This window comes from Oncorhynchus gorbuscha, linkage group LG02 (assembly GCF_021184085.1).
Source record: "Oncorhynchus gorbuscha isolate QuinsamMale2020 ecotype Even-year linkage group LG02, OgorEven_v1.0, whole genome shotgun sequence".
NCBI classification, from domain to species: Eukaryota; Metazoa; Chordata; class Actinopteri; order Salmoniformes; family Salmonidae; genus Oncorhynchus; species Oncorhynchus gorbuscha.
The window spans coordinates 65,004,636-65,024,895 of record NC_060174.1 but is presented as its reverse complement, the minus strand read 5'-3'; the positions used below and the strand labels follow the sequence as shown (position 1 = coordinate 65,024,895).

At 42.1% G+C, this 20,260-nt stretch overlaps 1 protein-coding gene across 7 annotated transcripts in view; it reads left to right on the top strand.

Annotated features, from left to right (window-relative positions):
• Window positions 1-20,260, top strand: part of LOC124007255 (leucine-rich repeat and calponin homology domain-containing protein 2-like) — a 78,138-nt gene that overhangs the window by 36,002 nt on the left and 21,876 nt on the right. For all 7 annotated transcript variants that reach the window (XM_046317698.1, XM_046317691.1, XM_046317706.1 and 4 more), the window contains exons 2-10: window positions 6,608-6,752; window positions 13,751-13,877; window positions 13,997-14,102; window positions 14,294-14,430; window positions 14,684-14,814; window positions 15,052-15,139; window positions 15,498-15,594; window positions 15,705-15,808; window positions 19,900-19,967. In XM_046317698.1, the coding sequence (XP_046173654.1) occupies window positions 6,608-6,752; window positions 13,751-13,877; window positions 13,997-14,102; window positions 14,294-14,430; window positions 14,684-14,814; window positions 15,052-15,139; window positions 15,498-15,594; window positions 15,705-15,808; window positions 19,900-19,967 (1,003 nt within the window). The remainder of the gene's footprint in view (window positions 1-6,607; window positions 6,753-13,750; window positions 13,878-13,996; window positions 14,103-14,293; window positions 14,431-14,683; window positions 14,815-15,051; window positions 15,140-15,497; window positions 15,595-15,704; window positions 15,809-19,899; window positions 19,968-20,260) is intronic.

Here is a 20,260-nt window from a genome sequence, read left to right as displayed (position 1 = left end):
AATGGTGACATCATTGGGGACCTTTATGGTTGCTTTGACACATCCATAACCTGAGCGGAAACCAGATTGCATACCAGAGAGAATACTATAGACATCAAGAACGCTAGTCAGTTGATTATTGACAAGTTTTCCAACACTTTTGATAAACAGGGCATAATAGAACTAGGCCTATAACAGTTAGGATCAGCTTGATCTCCCCCTTTTAATTAAAGGATGAACTGTGGCTGCCTTCCAAGCAATGGGAACGAGACAGGTTAAAAAGCTCAGCGATAGGCTTGGCGATGATAGGGGCAGCAACATTAAAGAAGAAAGGGTCTAAACCACATATGTCAGAGTCAAGGCCCGCGGGCCACATCCGGCCCGCGAGAAGGTTTTTTACGGCCCCTGGGATGATCTTAATTTATTATTAGAACCGGCCCGCAGACCGCAGCAAGCCGGCAGCCCGCAGATCTTTTACACGCACCAATACTACATTTCCCACAATGCAACGGTGACGCACCGAGCAGTAGGCTGCTTCATTTCAATATTTATTGGCACAGCAGTTGTCAGCATCACAGTAAAATTAACTTTCAGATACCCATCAAAAATGGCAAAACGGAAGGTGGACACTGAGAACCGGGGGTTTCAAACAAGGTGGGAGTCGGAGTATTTGTTCACGGAGGTAGCTGGAAAACCTGTGTGTCTTCTGTGTGGAGAAAGTGTGGCGGTACTGAAAGAGTATAATCTGAGACGACATTATGAAACGAAACACGCGGACAAAAACAAGAATATGGACATGGAACAAAGGCTACAAAAGGCAGAGGAATTAAAACGAGGCCTCAAATCTCGACAGGCTCTGTTCAAAAAGCCAAATCACAAGGCCAGGCTGCTGTCAAGGCCAGTTTTATTTTGGCAGAAGAGATCGCTAAATCAGCCCGGCCATTTACGGAGGGGGATTTCATCAAAAACTGCATGATTAAAGTTTGTGACGAAGTTTGCCCAGAAAAAAGGCAACTCTTTTTAAATGTGAGTCTGAGCAGAAACACCATTGCCGAGAGAGTAGACCAGTTGTCCATCAATCTAAAAGAGCAGCTTGTGAAAAAGGGAAAAGATTTCATTGCATATTCCTTGGCTGTGGATGAGAGCACCGACATTTCTGACATTGCCCAGTTGTCAATTTTCATCCGCGGAGTGGACTCCAGCCTAAGCGTGACAGAGGAGTTTTTGGCTTTACGTCCTATGCATGGCACAACTACGGGGCATGATTTGTATGAAGAGGTGTCAAGATGTGTAAATGAGATGGAGCTGCCTTGGAAAAACTCGTGGGTTTGACAACCGACGGAGCACCTGCGATGTGTGGACACAGGAGCGGACTGGTGACGAAGATACGGGAAAAGATGCAAGAGGAAAACGCGACAGGTGAGCTGACAGCTTATCATTGTATCATACACCAGGAAGCGTTGTGCGGTAAAGCCTTGAAAATGGAGCATGTAATGAGCATCATCACGCGCACAGTTAACTTTATCAGAGCCAAAGGTTTGAATCACCGCCAGTTCAAGGCATTTCTGACGGAGTTAGAAACGGAGCATGGTGATTTGCCTTATCACACAGAGGTGCGATGGCTAAGCCAGGGAAAGGTGCTTCAAAGATGTTTCGAGCTTCGTGAGGAGATTTGTCTGTTCTTGGACAGCAAAGGGAAAGACACAACACAACTCCGAGACGAAATGTTTCTGTGTGAAATGGCTTTTCTGTGTGACATTACGAGTCATCTGAATGCAATGAACTTGCAGCTGCAGGGTCGGGATCGTGTCATCTCTGATATGTACAGTACAGTGAAGGCATTTAAAACCAAACTGACTCTGTGGGAGACGCAGATGCGGAAAGAAAATTTGAGCCACTTTCCCAGCTGCCAGACCATGAAAGAGAAGCTCTCTACCAGTGCGTTCCCGAGCGCACAGTTGGCTGATAAAATAGGTATGCTTGCCGCTGACTTTCGAAGGCCGATTTGCTGACTTTGAAGCACAAAAAAGCAGGTTGGAACTGCTCGGTAACCCATTTGCTGTTGACGTGGAAAGCTCACCACCAAACCTCCAAATGGAGTTGATTGACCTCCAATGCAATGATGCACTGAGGGCAAAATATGCGGCAGTGGGTGCTGCGGAGTTCGCCCGTTTCCTCCCCGACACAATGCCCCAGCTGCGCATCCAGGCTGCTCAAACGTTGTCTATGTTTGGCAGCACATACCTGTGTGAACAACTGTTTTCTTTGATGAACTTGAACAAAACATCACACAGAAGTCGACTTACTGCTGAACACCTCCACTCAATTCTGAGGATTTCCTCAGCTCAGAGCCTTACCCCGAACATTGATGAACTTGTGGAAAAGATGGGACACCACCAAGTATCACCCTCAACCTCAAACAAGTGAACATTACTGTGCAATCACATATTTAGAGTTTTTACTCAGTTCAAGTTTAAAAGTTAAAGTTTAATATTTGTTTTCACTGCATGTTACTTCTCCTTAAACAAAGTGTTGTTTTTGATTAATAGATTTTTGCACTTTATTTTATTGTATTTCAATCCAATTATATTTTAAAAATATTTCAGTTGAGTGGATGATAGAAAATTGCTATTATTGTTTTTTTCTTTGAAGTAAATTTAGCCCACTTTTGCTAAAATAGAAAATATAGGCTACTGATGGTGCCTTGAATACCGGTTTCTTTCATTTAATGTTCATGTTATGGGGATTTTTATATAAAGGAAATTTGTCTTTTGTGTCTGTTGAAAATTAAAGATTACTGACAGAGCCATAAGAAAATATTGCTTTATTTATCTGATCATATTGGAATATATTTGTTAGGTTTTCAGTAGGTTCAATTAGGTTCACTAGACTATATGCGTCATTTAAAAATATTTCAATGAACATTCGAACAGTCCGGCCCTCGGCTTGTAGCTAAATTTTTTATTTGGCCCTCCGTCCATTTGACTTTGACACCCCTGGTCTAAACCATCTGACCCAGATGTTTTTTGGGGTTAAGTTTCAGGAGCTCCTCTAGCACTCAGTGACTGCCTGCAGGGAGAAACTTTGTAGCGGGGCAGGGGAAGAAGCATCAGGGATAGTCGCTTTAAAATGGGTGAAAGATGAGGAAATCTTGGACTGGCAAGGAGGCATGACTGAGTCAAATAGGAATCCTGACTTAATGAAGTGGTGATGAAAGAGCGCAGCCATGTGCTTCTTGTCAGTAACAACCACATCAACTTTAAGGGACATGGGCAGCTGTGAGGAGAAGGGTTTATTCTCCAGGTCTTTAACCGTTTTCTTTAACCTTTAACTTCTTGGGGTTAGACCCACAGAGACAGAACTGCTAAAAGTAACTAACTTTGGCCTTCCGGATAGCCTGAGTACACTTATTTCTCATTTGCCTGAATGATAGCCAGTCAGCCTGAGTATGCGTGTGCCGAGCCTTTCGCTAAATGCAATTCTTGAGGTGGAGTAACTCTGCAAGATCACGGTCAAACCAGGGGCTGAACCTGTTTTTAATTCTCATTTTCTTTATGGGGTGTGTTTGTTAACAATACCATTGAAAATATCAAAAAACAAAGTCCATGTGTCTTCGGCAGAAGGGGGATCAAGCTGCTTCTATACCATTTTACAGAGGCCAGTTCATGAAGGAAGGCTTGCTCAATAAAGTTTTTTAGCAAGCGTCTATGACAAATCAGGACAGGTCGTTTCACAGAGCAGCCATTACGATCACAGGCTGTAAAACAGTGATCACTAAGGTCATTACAGAAAACACCAGACTGATACCTATCAGGATAATTTGTGAAAGTAACATCAAGAAGAGTAGCCTTTTCTGGGTGTTTGGAGTCATACCTTGTGGGATTGATAATAATCTGAGAAAGATTTAGGGAGTCCCATTGCTTTAGGACTTGGTCAGGTGGTTTAAGCATGTTTAGGTCACCTACCAGGACAAATTCAGATTTAGTGTAAGGGGCCAGGAGAGAGCTTAGGGCAGGTAGGGTACAGCTCGGTGCTGATGGAGGACGATAGCACCCAGCAACAGTCAACAAAGAGCTATTTGAAAGTGTAATACTTAAAACTAGCAAATCAAATTGTTTGGGGACAGACTTGGTGGAGACAACTGAACACTGAAGGTGATCCTTGGTAAAGATTGCCACTCCCCCACCTTTGGAAGATCTGTCTTGCCAAAAAAGTTTATAACCAGAAAGGTTAACTTCATGACGCAACCCATCCCGTTAGTGGGATAATTGTCATCAACAACCGCTAAAATTGCGGAGCGCCACATTCAAATAGTATTACAAAAAATATTTATAGTCATGAAATCACAAGTGCAATATAGCAAAGCACAGCTTAGCTTTTTGTTAATCCACCTGTAGTGTCAGATTTTGAAAATATGCTTTACAGCGAAAGCAATCCAAGCGTTTGCAAGTTTATCGATCACTAGACAAAACATTATGAACACCTAGCATCAAAGTAGCTTGGTCACGAAAATCAGAAAAGCAATAAATGAATTGCTTACCGTTTTCACTCACGAGACTCCCAGTTACACAACAAATGTTCCTTTTGTTCCATAAAGATTATTTTTATACCCAAAATACCTTTGTTTGTTTGGCGCATTATGTTCAGAAATCCACAGGCTCGAGCGGTCACGACAACGCAGACGAAAATTCCAAATAGTATCCGTAATGTCCACAGAAACATGTCAAACTTTTTTTATTATCAATCCTCAGGTTGTTTTAAATATATATAATTGATAATATATCAACCGGCACTGTCTCTTTTTCAGTAGGAGAGGGAGAGACTATGGCTGCCCCACTCTGTTGCACAAGCTAAACTCATGCGAACACCCAGCTATCCACTGACGCGATGTTATCTTTCTCGCTCATTTTTCAAAATAAAAGCCTGAAACTATGTCTAAAGACTGTTGACACCTTGAGGAAGTGATAGGAAAATGAATCTGTTTGATATCCCTTTAAATGGAGCAACGGCAGGCTATGAAACATGGGGCTTTCAAAATAGAAGCCACTTCCTGGTTTGATTTTCCTCAGGTTTGATTTTTCTCAGGTTTTTGCCTGCAATATCAATTCTGTTATACTCACAGACAATATTTTGACAGTTTTGAAAACTTTAGAATTTTCTATCCTAATCTGTAAATTATATGCATATTCTAGCATATGGGCCTGAGAAATAGGCCGTTTTACTTTGGGAACGTTATTTTTCCAAACGTAAAAATAGTGCCCCCTAGCTTAAAGAGGTTAACATCAGTATTCAAAACACTCTTTCTTAAGCACGTCTCAGTAATGACCAACACATCTGGAATGGAGCTCTGAACCCACACTTTCAATTGATCCATTTTAGGTAAGGCTTTTACAGGAGCAGTAATCAGTGAAGCAGATATCAGAGCACAAGTCAGAATTGGGGCTAGCAACAGTAGATGGGCCAGGGTGTATATGCACATTTCCAGATCTCATCAACTGAAATACAATCAAGGCACGGCATAGTACAAGGAGAGCACTGCAGTGCTGATTTATGACATCTGAATGTGCATCAGATGGCAACAAGATCATATTGTACAGCAATTTCATCAGGTAACATGAATAAAAAAGCCTGCGAGAGGTGTTTAGAATGGGATGGGAGGCCAAAAGTCTGTGTAACCAATAGAAAGTCAGAGTCTCGAGTGTGGGAACAAACAGTCTGTTCCACGGTTGGGTAAAGAAAGTTTGTAGTCAACAAAGCATAAAGGAGTCATGAGGTAAATAGAAAAATGCACAATACAAAAAATTAAATGTATAACGACTTGGGGGAATTTATTGTAAATTTAGAGTCACTCGCCCCAACAGTGCATGTGTGCTGGAGGCGAGTGAAAGCTCGGGAGAGAGACCGAGGGGGGAGACGAGCCAGGGTAGATGGTGAACAGATCACCAGGTGGAATCCAAGCAGCATTAGGTGTTACCCACTTGTGGTAGCCAGCCAATGTTTGGGCTCAAAGTCTTCGACACCTCTCGCTTCACACGTCAGTGCTAATTGAAGTTGTTCTAGCAAAGCTTGGTAGCCTGAGCATTCAGTCCTTATTAAAGTAAAATATATAATTGTAATGTATTTTTCTTCTTGGCTTTTGATGGTAACATTTTTTTTTTTGCTTCAGACTGAGCATTACTCACTCAGCTCCAGGTTGGATGAGGTTTTCATGTCTTCTTGTTTCCCCAAACATTTGATGTATAGTTTGGGAATAATAATCTTTGAGTGTGGGAAGCATTCCAAGTAATTCCATCCAAATCAGGTTGTAGGTTTAGAGTTTCGATTTGGAATGAAGGTTATGTTGTTTAGGGTAGCATCCTGTATATGTTCACCCCCCCAAAAAAAAAAAAAAAAAAATACAAATCTAAATATATCTATTTTTAAAAAACATGCTGAAAAATGTGGGAACTCATCTGCTGTAGTGGAAATCCTTCCCAGAAGAGTGGAGACACCAAATGATATGCAATTCTTGGCGAGCAGGTGTCCACATACTAATGATTATGTAGTGTACATACAGTACTGTGTATATAGTTCCTGGGTACCCATGACCCTCACCTGCTGTCTCTCTGTCTCTCTTTCCCTCCCCCAGATCTGTCGAAGAACAGGCTCACAGAGATTCCCCCAGAGGTGTGTCTGTTCGCCCCACTCGAGTCCCTCAACCTATACCACAACTGCATCAAATGCATCCCAGAAACCATCATCAACTTGCAGATGCTGACCTATCTCAACATCAGGTCAGTGATGACTCATGGAGCACTGTGGTGTGATCTGTTGACCCAATGACCTCATACTGTTTGATATCACCAGGAAATACAAAGGCCCACATTATGGTGTTTACAGCAAAGCTTTTGTTATACTTTGATTATTTTTTCCCCTTTGACATGGTCAAATAACTCAGGCATAGATGGCAGTGGCACCGAGTGGCCTTTAGGTGGAGCTGTTATAAGCAGTCTCACTTAAACCCTCATATCCGCCACCCCTTTTGACTTAGAGACTTAAACTTTGTATGTAGGTATCTTCTCTCGTGCTGAACAAATTTGCTTTGAAGGACCCATAAAGGTCCGTCAGGATAGATTTTCCTCCATCTTGGAAATTTTGGATAACCTTTGAAAAATGTATTCTCATGAACCAAAAGTCCAAGTAACACCAACAATTAAATCAAATAAAATAGTATTAGTCACATGCGCCGAATACAACAGGTATGCTGACTTACAAGCCCTTAACCAACAATGCGGTTTTAATATAAATACCAAAAAAAAAATTAAAAGTAACAAATAATTAAAGAGCAGCAGTAAAATAACAATACTAGGCACATGGTACATCTCTTAACTTAGTTTGAGAAAAGAGTCATATTTTACTTGTCCAATTAAATCCTTTGTCAATCCACTTCACAATGGCCTATCAATTTGAAACTGTTTATGGTTAATAAAGTACATTACCATGATGAACCATGTTATATCTTACAAAAGAAGGAAACTATTAACAATCCACTTTTTGACTGTAACCAATGCTTAAAATCATCATAACATATATTTGTCACAATGACAGTCATATTCATTACAAATGTGGTCTTTGGACTCATTACAATATAGTCCCTAAAGAGTTTGAGAAAATAAAGTTGATGCATTCAAATATACCACACTATACCAGTAGATGCATTTTAGCACATACGCTAATATGCTAAAAAATACTTTTAAAATCGTCTCAAAGTCATAGGACCAAATGACACCAAATTCTAGGCCCATGGTATATATCTTAACTATCAGATTTTATGTGTCTATTTAAACCACTGTAAATCCACTCCACAGTGGCCTATCAACTTGAATCTTGTCATCGCTATCATGGATGTCCCTAAGGTGAATACCACATTAAGTGTGGTTCATATCTCAAAAAACAAGGAAGCTATTAACAACTCATTCTTTGCATAAGTAACGCTCCAAATCATCTGCAATCGTCTTCTCCTCGTGAAACATACGTCAGATTCACTCAAGATTTTGTATTTCTGAATAATTAGATTAGATTACCATCAGTCTTTGATGGTAATGAGAAATAAGTTTCTGCATTTACAAATGGCCGCACTGTACCTATAGATGCACATATGCTAATGCTCAAAATCATCTTCTCATGAACCATAAGTCAGATTGACTCCAGATTTGGTTTATAGACTCAATGAATTAGCCTCGAATGAATTTGAGAAAGATAACCAACCTACAGCACTAGACTAACTTTTGTTACACATAAAGATAGACAAGGAGTTGCAGTCAGTTTTGGAATGGGTGGTCAGTAATAAACTGGTCCTGAGAATCTCTAAAACTAAGAGCATTGTATTTGGTGCAAATCATTCCCTCAGCTCTAGACCTCAGCTGAATCTGGTAATGAATGGTGTGGCTGTTGAACAAGTTGAGGAGTTACTTGGCGTTACCTTAGATTTTAAACTGTCATGGTCAAAGCATATGGATTCAATGGTTTTAAAGATGGGGAGAGGTCTAGCTGTTATAAAGAGATGGGGAGAGGTCTAGCCGTTATAAAGAGATGGGGAGAGGTCTAGCCGTTATAAAGAGATGGGGAGAGGTCTAGCCGTAATAAAGAGATGGGGAGAGGTCTAGCCGTAATAAAGAGATGGGGAGAGGTCTAGCCGTAATAAAGAGATGGGGAGAGGTCTAGCCGTAATAAACAGATGGGGAGAGGTCTAGCCGTAATAAACAGATGGGGAGAGATCTAGCCGTAATAAAGAGATGGGGAGAGGTCTAGCCGTAATAAAGAGATGGGGAGAGGTCTAGCCGTAATAAAGTGATGGGGAGAGGTCTAGCCGTAATAAAGTGATGGGTAGAGGTCTAGCCGTAATAAAGAGATGGGGAGAGGTCTAGCCGTAATAAAGAGATGGGGAGAGGTCTAGCCGTAATAAAGAGATGGGGAGAGGTCTAGCCGTAATAAAGAGATGGGGAGAGGTCTAGCCGTAATAAAGAGATGGGGAGAGGTCTAGCCATGTGGCTGGAGTGTGTCAGCAGTTCCTGCAAGAGGGAGGCATTGATGCTATGGACTGGCCCGCCCGTTCCCCAGATCTGAATCCAATTGAGCACATCTGGGACATCAAGTCTCGCTCCATCCACCAACGCCATGTTGCACCACAGACTATCCAGGAGTTGGCAGATGCTTTAGTCCAGGTCTGGGAGGAGATCCCTCAGGAGACCATCCGCCACCTCATCAGGAGCATGCCCAGGCGTTGTAGGGAGGTCATACTGGCACGTGGATGCCACACACTACTGATCCTCATTTTGATTTGTTTTAAGGACATTACATCAAAGTTGGATCAGCCTGTAGTGTGGTTTTCCACTTTAATTTTGAGTGTGACTCCAAATCCAGACCTCCATGGGTTGATAAATTTGATTTCCATTGATAATTTTTGTGATTTTGTTGTCAGCACATTCAACTATGTAAAGAAAAAAGGATTTAATAAGAATATTTCATTCATTCAGATCTAGGATGTGTTATTTTAGTGTTCCCTTTATTTTTTTGAGCAATGTTTATAGAGCCACGATTGCCACAACTCTCATTTCATATTGCTCAAATGAACAACAAAACTGGTTTTAAAGAAACAGATAAGGCAACACCTCACAGACCAACTCTCCCCTAATTGACCTAGATTTTGTGTGTATGTATTGATATGTACAGTTGAAGTCGGAAGTTTACATACACCTTAACCAAATACATTTAAACTCAGTTTTTCATTATTCCTGACATTTAATCCTTGTAAACATTCACTGTCTTAGGTCAGTTAGCATCACCTCAATATATAGTCAGTTAGCATCACTGATAGAGGAATTCTAAATTCCTGTTTGCTTTAATTGCCGAAACCAATTAACACTCATATCTAATTCATTAATGAATTGTAAGTTCATTAATTATGCATGAAATAGATTGAGACCAATCTTTAAAAACCAGGTAAATAGCGTTTAATTCAAGTGAGTACTGACCCAAAATACAAAGAACATTACATTTTAAAGAAAGAAGACATAAAATGACATCATCAGTTTCACACCCTCTCCCAGCCTTACAATGGCGTAGTATTCGGTCCTGGAGATAGTTTCACTCCCCTCATAAACTACATTCCAACCTGTCTAAAGGATAAATTATCTCCCCTAATGGAATCCAACCAAAACATTCTTATCCGTTTGAAAATCTATCTTATCCCTCCTTCTTCAAACTTTCCCAGGAGACACAGACACAATTCATTTCTGCTTACATTTTCAGTAACAGTACAATTAAGAACCCATACTTTTCAGATCATAACATAATAGTATTAGCATAAATGGTTCTAACCATTAATGTATACAATTGATAATCAAAACTATATTTTCCTCTAACAATCACATCAATCTATATTTTAAGAATGTGAAATATCAGAATAATAATAGAGAATTATTTATTTCAGCTTTTATTTCTTTCATCACATTCTCAGTGGGTCAGAAGTTTACATACACTCAATTAGTATTTGGTAGCGTTGCCTTTAAATTGTTGAACTTGGGTCAAACACTTAAGGTAGACTTCCACAAGCTTCCCACAATAAGTTGGGTGAATGTTGGCCCATTCCTCCTGACAGAGCTGGTGTAACTGAGTCAGGTTTGTAGGCCTACTTGCTCGCACACGCTTTTCCAGTTCTGCCCTCAAATGTTCTTTAGGATTGAGGTCAGGGCTTTGTGATGGCCACTCCAATACCTTGACTTTGTTGTCCTTCAGCCATTTTGCCACAACTTTGGAAGTATGCTTGGGGTAATTGTCTATTTGGAAGACCCATTTGCGACCAAGCTTTAACTTCCTGACTGATGTCTTGAGATGCTGCTTCAATATATCCCTAACCAATCATTTTCTTCCCTCATGATGCCATCAATTTTGTGAAGTGCACCAGTCCCTCATGTTATTTAGTTTATTTTACCTTTATTTAACTAGGCAAGTCAGTTAAGAATAAATTCTTATTTTCAATGACGGCCTAGGAACAGTGGGATAACTGCCGGTTCAGGGGCAGAACGACAGATTTGTACGTTGTCAGCTCGGGGATATGAACTTGCAACCTTTTGGTTACTAGTCCAACGATCTAACCACTAGGCTACCCTGCAGCAAAGCACCCCTACAACATGATGCTGCCACCCCTGTGCTTCATGGTTGGGATGGTGTTCTTTGTCTTGCAAGCCTCCCCATTTTTCCTCCAAGCATGACGATGGTCATTCTGGCCAAACAGTTATATATTTTTTTAATCCAACCAGAGGACATTTCTCCAAAAAGTATGATTTTTGTTTTCATGTGCAGTGGCAATCCGTAGTCTGGCTTGTTTTGATTTTTCCCATGATGTCAAGTAAAGAGGCACTGAGTTTGAAGGTAGGCCTTGAAATGCATCCACAAGTACACCTCCAATTGACTCAAATTATGTCAATTAGCTTCTCAGAAGCTTCTAAAACCATGATATCATTTTCTGGAATTTTCCAAGTTTAAAAGACACAGTCAACTTTGTATGTAAACTTCTGACCCACTGGAATTGTGATACAGTGAATTATAAGTGAAATAATCTGTCTGTAAACAATAGTTGGAAAAAAGACTTGTGTCATGCACAAAGTTGATGTCCTAACCGACTTGCCAAAACTATAGTTTTACAATAATTTTGTGGAGTGGTTGAAAAACCAGTTTTAATGACTCCATCCTAAGTGTTTGTAAACTTCAGACAGCAACTCTACGTGTTATGTGTGCCATTTTAAAAATCTATACTACTGGTCAAAAGTTTTAGAACACCTACTCATTCAAGGGTTTTTCTTTATTCAGACTATTTTCTCATTTGTATAATAATAGCTAAGACATCAAAACATTGAAATAACACATGGAATCATGTAGTGACCCAAAAAGTGTTAAACAAATCAAAATATATTTTATTTTTGAGATTCTTCAAATAGCTATCCTTGATGACAGCTTTGTACACTCTTGGCATTCATTCAACCAGCTTTATGAGGTCGTCACTGGAATGTGTTTTTCCTTCTTGTGAAGGTAGGGGGGTATAGAGAAGATACCCTATTTGGTAAAAGACCAAGTCCATATTATGGCAAGTACAGCTCAAATAAGCAAAAAGAAATGTCAGTCCATCATCACTTTAAGACATGAAGGTCAGTCAATCTGGAAAATGTCAAGAACTTTGAAAGTTTTTCATGTGGAGTTGCAAAAACCATCAGGCACTATGATGAAACTGGCTCTCATGCGGACTGCCACAGGAATAGAAGACCCATAGTTACCTCTGCTGCAGAGGACAATTTCATTTAGAGCTACCAGCCTCAGAAATGGCAGCTTAAATAAATGCTTCACAGAGTTCAACAGACACATCTCAAAATCATTGATGATCATTGGAGACTGTGTGAATCAGGCCTCCATGGTTGAATTGCTGCAAGAAACCACTACTAAAGGACACCAATAAGAAGTAGACTTGCTTGTGCCAAGAAGCACGAGCAATGGACATTAGACCAGTGGAAATCTGTCCTTTTGGTCTGGAGTCCATATTGGAGATTTTTGGTTCCAACCGCCACATCTTTGTGACATGTGGATGAACGGATGAACTCCACATGTGTATTTCCCACCTTAAAGCATGGAGGAGGAGGTGTGATGGTTTGGAGGTGCTTTGCTGGAGACACTGTCTGTGATTTATTTAGAATTGAAGGCACACTTAACCAACATGGTTGCCACTGCATTCTGCAGCGATACTCCATCCCATCTGGTTTGGGCTTAGTCCCATTATCATTTGTTTTTCAACAGGACAATGACCCAACACACCTCAAGGCTGTGTAAGGGCTATTTTACCAATAAGGTGAGTGATGGAGTGCTGCATCAGATTACCTTGCCTCCACAATCCACCGACCTCAACTAAATTGAGCTGGTTTGGGATGTGTGAAGGAAAAGCAGCCAACAAGTGCTCAGCATATGTGGGAATTCCTTCAAGAGTGTTGGAAAAACATTTCAGGTGAAGCTAGTTGAGAGAATGCCAAGGGTGTGTGCAGCTGTCATCAAGGCAAAGGGTGGCTATTTGAAGAATCTGAAATATAACATACATTTTGATTTAACACTTTTAGGGGGGGTTACACGATTCCATATGTGTCATTTCATAATTTCGATTTCTTCACTATTCTACAATGTTGAAAATAAAGAAAAACCCTTGAATGAATAGGTGTTCTAAAACTTTTGACCGGTAGTGTATGTAGTTCTGTCTTTGCGCTGTTCTTGTCTATTAATGTTCTGTATTATGTTTCATGTTTTGTGTGGGCCCCAAGAAGAGTAGCTGCTGCTTTCGCAACAGCTAATGGGGATCCTAATAGAATACCCCAAAATATAGTTGCTACGTGACAGAGTGCTTGCTTTGTTATCCAACTGATCATGTGTCCTTTCTGTCATGCTGTGAACCCCGTTCATTGCTGATCACAACTATATTCAGTTTTATTCTGCTTTATCTCAGGAGAATGGTGTTCCCCTTTCAGGGACTTCACAGGATCAAGTAACAAGAGCATTTCCTCTTTCATAGTGTGAGAAATACGCTGTGATGTTGTTTTTCAAGTTTTGAAGATGATTATATCTAGACAGTACTGTTCATTTCCTAGACACAATTAGATAGCAGTCTCCTCTGGTTTCACTAGCATTATTTTAAGATGGTTGTCCTTTGTTGCTGAATACTGACTATAGTGAATATGTGTATTTTGTGTTTCTGTAGCCGGAACCTTCTCTCAACATTGCCAAAATACCTGTTTAGCCTCCCCCTCAAAGTGCTGGTGGTGAGCAACAACAAGCTAGTGTCCATCCCAGAGGAAATTGGGAAGGCCAAAGAGCTGATGGAGTTGGTGAGCACTGGCCCAGAGCACATGAGTGTGCGTGTGTCTTTCCACATGTATTTATGATCTATGTCCAGTCATTTGTTAGGTCTCTGTATGACCACCTGCTCTCGGTCTTCCCCCTGTAGGACATCAGCTGTAATGAGATCCAGGTGCTGCCCCCTCAGGTGGGGAGGCTCCAGGCCTTACGGGAACTCAACATCAGGAGGAACTGTCTTCACATGCTGCCTGAGGGTATGTAGCAGTTTCTGTTCTCTCCCCTGGTCCTCTTCACTCTTTCTCTCTTCCCAAACACCTCTCTGGACCCCAGAGCAGCGACAGATACCAACTATATAGGTTTACCGTACTCTCTCTCCCTATTCTATATCCAACCCCATGCCTTTTATGCTTTCTTTATTTTTCTCTACCCCTCGCTCTCTCTCCAGAGTTGGCGGACCTGCCACTCACCAGACTAGACTTCTCCTGCAATAAGATCACAGAGATCCCTCCTGTCTACAGGAGACTCAGGCAGCTGCAGCACATCATCCTCGACAACAACCCTATGCAGTCCCCACCTGCACAGGTGTGTGTGTGTGTGTTCTTGTGTGGCAACATCTGTGGTAGTTTGTGCTGTACTTGACATTTGGCGCTGCATGGGAATATCCGCTGCCATCTGGATGTGTAACAGGGATGTGGCTACAGTAATACACAGGTTACCCTCAGCTCGGCAATGTGCCTAGAACCCCCCCCACCCAGCTGTGACAGTATTCATGAAATACCACCATCTCCAAGGAACAATTGCACACTTAATTTCCTCTACTATTTGTGTATTTCAGATCTGCCTGAAGGGCAAGGTGCACATCTTTAAGTACCTGAACATCCAAACATGTAGGTTGAATAAGAAGCCTGACTCTCTGGACCTCCCCTCCCTGGGCAAACGCTGCCTTCCCCAGCCTCTGACCGACAGGTACACTCTTATATCATATCATACTACTACGTATACTACAGACAAGACAATAGACCATATGCATCATGAATGTGTGTTCCATTAAACTATAATGACAACTGGTATAACATATATTTGAAGATTACTGACACAGGTTCGACGTATTATGAAGTGCTTATGATGTCGTCATGATTGTGACTTGAGCAAAACTGTCTGACTCTCTTTTATTTCTGACTATCCCTTTACATGTCTCTGCAGCATGGAGGATTTTTACCCCAGTAAGAACCACGGTCCTGACTCTGGTATCGGCAGTGACAACGGGGATAAAAGACTGTCTACGACGGAGGTCAGAGTTCACCCACTGTAGTCAGACTGTAGTGAGGCTTAAACTGTACGAAGCCTATTGGTGTGCGTTCAACCACAGCAAATTGATACTGCCCCTGAGTATTTATTCTATAGGCAGTGCTGGACTTGGACTGAAGTAGGTGCCGGTACTCATTTTAGGTGCTGGAACACCATAATATTTTGCAGGAACTAAAACAGTAGAATATTTGAGGTGCCTGTACAATGTTCCTGTCAGCTCCGGCCCAAGTCAACCACCTTCTGTAGGTCATGCAGACATGTTCAGTACACTCGTTTATGGTTCACGCTCACTTACCTCTTAAGTTCCCTTCTCCTCCTCGCCCCTCTCTCTCTTCCTCTAGCCTTCTGACGATGACACCATCAGCCTGCACTCTCAGGTCTCAGAGACGGCCCGCGCCGACGCGCTCTCTCTCCTCTCCAAGATGGACTCAGGCAAAGGTAAGGCCTGTTTTTAGATGCAGTGGATTTGACTGTTCGGTAACAGTATTTGAGCTCAACTGGCTACAAGCACATAGTCTGAGGTTCAACCTGGTGTGTTGTGCCCGTAGATCAGGAACCCTATGACTTCATCGAGCCCAACCCAGAGGAGGATGCTGCCCTGTCAGAGGGGGACGGGCAGCAGAGTGGTGGACCCTACATCTCCTGTATAAAGGTACATCACAAGACATCCATAGGGAGCTGTATGGCCACTACACGTACACCAGTAACTAGCCTGTCTTCCTCTGTCGAGCTATCCGCGGGTGAGGTACTGTGCTACCACTCTCTGTTTCTTTTCCACTATTAGCTCCGGGGTATAGGAGATTGTTAGTACAAGCTTAATCCGTGCTTAAAACTAATCATAACTTTCATCAAGTCATAAAACTTGCGATCCCATACCTGACATTCACAGCTCTTAAGTGCCCTAAATCAGGCAAAGAATTAAAGTACAATATATATCTTTTTTTTAAATGGTTTATTTAACCTTTTATTTAACTAGTGTTTGGTTCTGAAAATATGAAATATACTTATTAATGTCACTGAGGGAGAGAGGGGAATGTATAACATTTCCGTTCTGTCCCGATATGTTATTGTTAGCCATCAGGGATCCTATTCGAGGAGAATGTACCCAGTCTGGTACGAGTCAACATGACAGCCATGAGTTGGAGGAGTGAACATTTTGGGGCAGAGGTCAGGTTAGAGGAAGTGAGGAAGAACGGATATCACTAAGGTTCTGTCTAGCAACCGAGATGCATTGGCTGTTCAGATGTGTAGGAGGAGACTCGGGGTTAAATAGGGTTAAATATCAGTGCTTGTGTGAATATATTTTGTGTTATGCAGGTGTATGGACCCAATTGGTGAATAAACTTGGTTGGAGCTTTCATAGTGTCTGTCGATTTCTTACTCTGATATTTAGAACCTAACGCTAGGCAAGTCAGTTAAGAACAAATTCTTATTTACAATGAAGGCCTACCAGAAGACAAAAGGCCTCCCGCGGGGACGGGGGCTGGGAGTAAAAAATAAAGAAATAAGAAATATAGGACAAAACACACATCACGACAAGAGAGACAACACAACACTACATAAAGAGAGTCCTAAGACAACAACATTGCACGGCAGCAACAAATGACAACACAGCAGGGTAGCAACACAACATGACAACAACATGGTAGCAACACAACGTGACAACAGCATGGTACCAACACAACATGGTAACAACACGAAACATGTTACAAACATTGTTGGGCACAGACAACAGCACAAACTAACATGGTCCAGCACACCAAGACAGTCGTGAAGAGGGCACAACAAAACCTATTCCCCCTCAGGAGACTGAAAAGATTCAGATCTTCAAAAGGTTGTACAGCTGCACCATCGAGACCATCCTGACTGGTTGCATCACTGCCTGGTATGGCAATTGCTCGGCCTCCGACCGCAAGGCATTACAGAGGGTAGTGCGTACGGCCCAGTACATCACTGTGGCCAAGCTTCCTGCCATCCAGGACCTCTATTTGACCTCTGATTGGATTTCAAAGAAGGTAGAGACAACAATACATCACGCAAAGCAGCCACAACTGTCAGTAAAAATTTTGAATGAAGAAACCGAACAGTCCAGTTTGAGTGTTTGTTGCAGCTTGTTCCAGTCACTAGCTACAGCGAACTGAAAAAACGAGCAACCCAGGGATGTGTGCACTTTGGGGACCTTTCCAGAATGTGACTGGCAGAACGAGTGTTGTATGTGGAGGATGAGGGCTGCAGTAGTTTGGCAGCTGGGGTGAAAGGGGAGTGATTACGATAGCGGAAACCCAGTATAGATTTAACTAGCCTGCAGCTTTGATATGTGCTGGGAGAAGGACAGAAGTATGTGGACACCTGCTCGTCGAACATCTCATTCCAAAATCATGGCCATTAATATGGAGTTGGTCCCCCCTTTGCTGCTACAACCGCCTCCACTCTTCTGGGAGGGCTGTTCACTAGATGTTGGAACATTTCTGCGGGGACTTGCTTCCATTCAGACACAAGAGTATTAGTTAGGTCTGGCATTGATGATGGGCAATTACTCCTGGCTCACAGTCGGCGTTCCATGTTCAATGGGGTTGAGGTCAGGACTCTGTGCAGGCCAGCCAAGTTGTTCCTCACCAATCTCGACAAACCATTTCTGTATGGACCTCACATTATGCACAGGGGCATTGTCATGCTGCAACAGGAAAGGGCCTTCCCCAAACTGTTGCCGCAAAGTTGGAAGCACAGAATCATCTATACGGTCATTGTATGCTGTAGCGTTAATATTTAACTTCCCTGGAACTAAGGGACCTAGGCCAAACCATGAAAAACAACCCCAGACCATTATTCCTCCTCCACCAGACTTTACAGTTGGCACTATGCATTCGGACAGGTAGCGTTCTCCTGGAATCCACCAAACCCAGATGATTCTGTCAGACTTCCAGATGATGAAACGTGATTCATCACTCCGGAGAACACGTTTCCACTGCTCCAGAGTCTAATGCGAGCTTTACATCACTCCAGCCGACGCTTGGCATTGTGCATGGTGATCTTAGGCTTGTGTGCGGCTGCTCGGCCATGGAAACCCATGTCATGAAGCTCCCAACAAACAGTTATTGTGCTGACGTTGCTTCCAGAAGAAGTTTGGAATCCTGTAATGAGCGTTGCAACTGAGGACAGACTGTTTTAACGCACTTCAGCACTCTGTGGTCTTGTTCTGTGAGCTTGTGTGGCCTACCACTCAGAGGCTGAGCCGTTGTTGCTCCTAGACATTTCCTCTTCACAATAACAGCACTTACAGTTGACCAAGGCAGCTCTAGCAGGGCAGAAATTTGATGATCTGACTTGTTGGAAAGGTGATATCCTATGCCACATTAAAAGTCACTGAGCTCTTCAGTACAGACCGTTCTGACTTTCCTAGTTAAATAAATTCCATTCTACTGCCAATGTTTACATGGCTGTGTGCTCGATTTTTGTACACCTGCCGGCAACACCTGTGAGCTGAAATAGCCAAATCCACTAATTTGAAGGGGTTTCGACATGACCTTTGCCATGTAGTGTAGATTAGTGCGATTGTGGAGTTGTCACAGAGCTGGTGTCGGCCTGTAGTCTGTTCATATATACTCTGTTACAAACTTCCGTGTTAAGCATTGTTGATTGAAGAGGTGAATTATTTCTTCCTGCTGTGCCAACCAGGTCCGCAGTCTGAAGAAGTGCGAGAGATCCTGTGTGGTGGCTCGTGCCAAGCTTGCCAAGCCCAAGGGGGGGTGGGAGCTAAATGAGACAACCTATCTTTTTCTGCTTTATGCATGGTGTTATACTATTCATTGAAGTGTGCATATTTATGAAATGTCAATGGGGTTACCTTATTGTGGTTATTGATGATTTCAAGTATGTATTTTGACCGTGTATTTGTGATTTGGTCGAAGTGGTTTCTTCTAAGGCGAAGGCCGTGTTGAGATGTACTTAAGCCCTGTCATTTAATTGTTGGGCAGACCGAGGCGGGGTAAGGATGGAATGCTGCCATTGGTTTCAGGCATGATTGGGGTTTGTTTGATTTATTGAGCTCAACCTTTCTTTGATTTATTTTCAGTTGTTTGTTTGTTACCGGTCTACGCCCTGTTTGTTTAATTGTTTGTACAATTATACGTAGTGTACAGTTTGCCACTCCTGCACTGTAAATAAATGTCCTGGACATTGTACTTCCTCTTCTTGCTGCCTCCTCACTGAAACCTCCACCAAAAGTAAGGCCTGCCTTACTAATGGAAGAGGCAAATAGATAATCTTGATAGTTTTTTATGTGGGGGGGGGACTTGTGGAATAAGCCAAGGCACAGCGCTTAAAGGCCAAGTGAAATGTGTCTCGGCCTGACTTGGATCGATAATGGAAAACAGGCTTGTGATTGAACCTGGATAGTAGTGTAGGGGTTTTACACATCTTGTTATAAACTGGGTGGTTCGGGCCCTGAATGCTGATTGGCTGACAACCGTGGTACATCAGACCGTATACCACGGGTATGACAAAACATTACTTTTTACTGTTCTGATTACATTGGTAACCAGTTTATAATAGCAATAAGGCACCTAGCAATAAGGGCTGTATCCAAGCATTCTGCATTATGGCACACATAAGAACAGCCCTTAGCCGTGGTATATTGGCCATATACCACACCTCCTCTGGCCTTATTGCTTAACTATAACTTTAAAAAAATAAAAAAATGTTTTTATTGAATTAATGAATCTGACTATTTGTTCTGTGTTTCAGGAATTGGAGAAGGTTCTTAACAAGTCACACCAAAGCAAAGATAAGGAAAGCTGGAAAGAGGAGTCTGGGTAAGTCCTCACTACACGGATAGACAGGAGGAGGAAGGGCAGAGAATTCACCTTCAAGTTATTTAAGTAATAATATTGATCTGTCAGTCTCCTTAGATAATTGATTTACAACCCTGGTTAATGTACTGTAGGTGAGTTGATACTTAGCAGCTAGATGATAGCAGCTAGATGATAACAGCTAGATGATAGCAGCTAGATGAAAGCAGCTAGATGATAGCAGTCGTGAAATAATAACAACAGGCCGGAACAGGAGACATGCTGAGAAGGCTGCCGTTGGATAGCTGCCACTATAG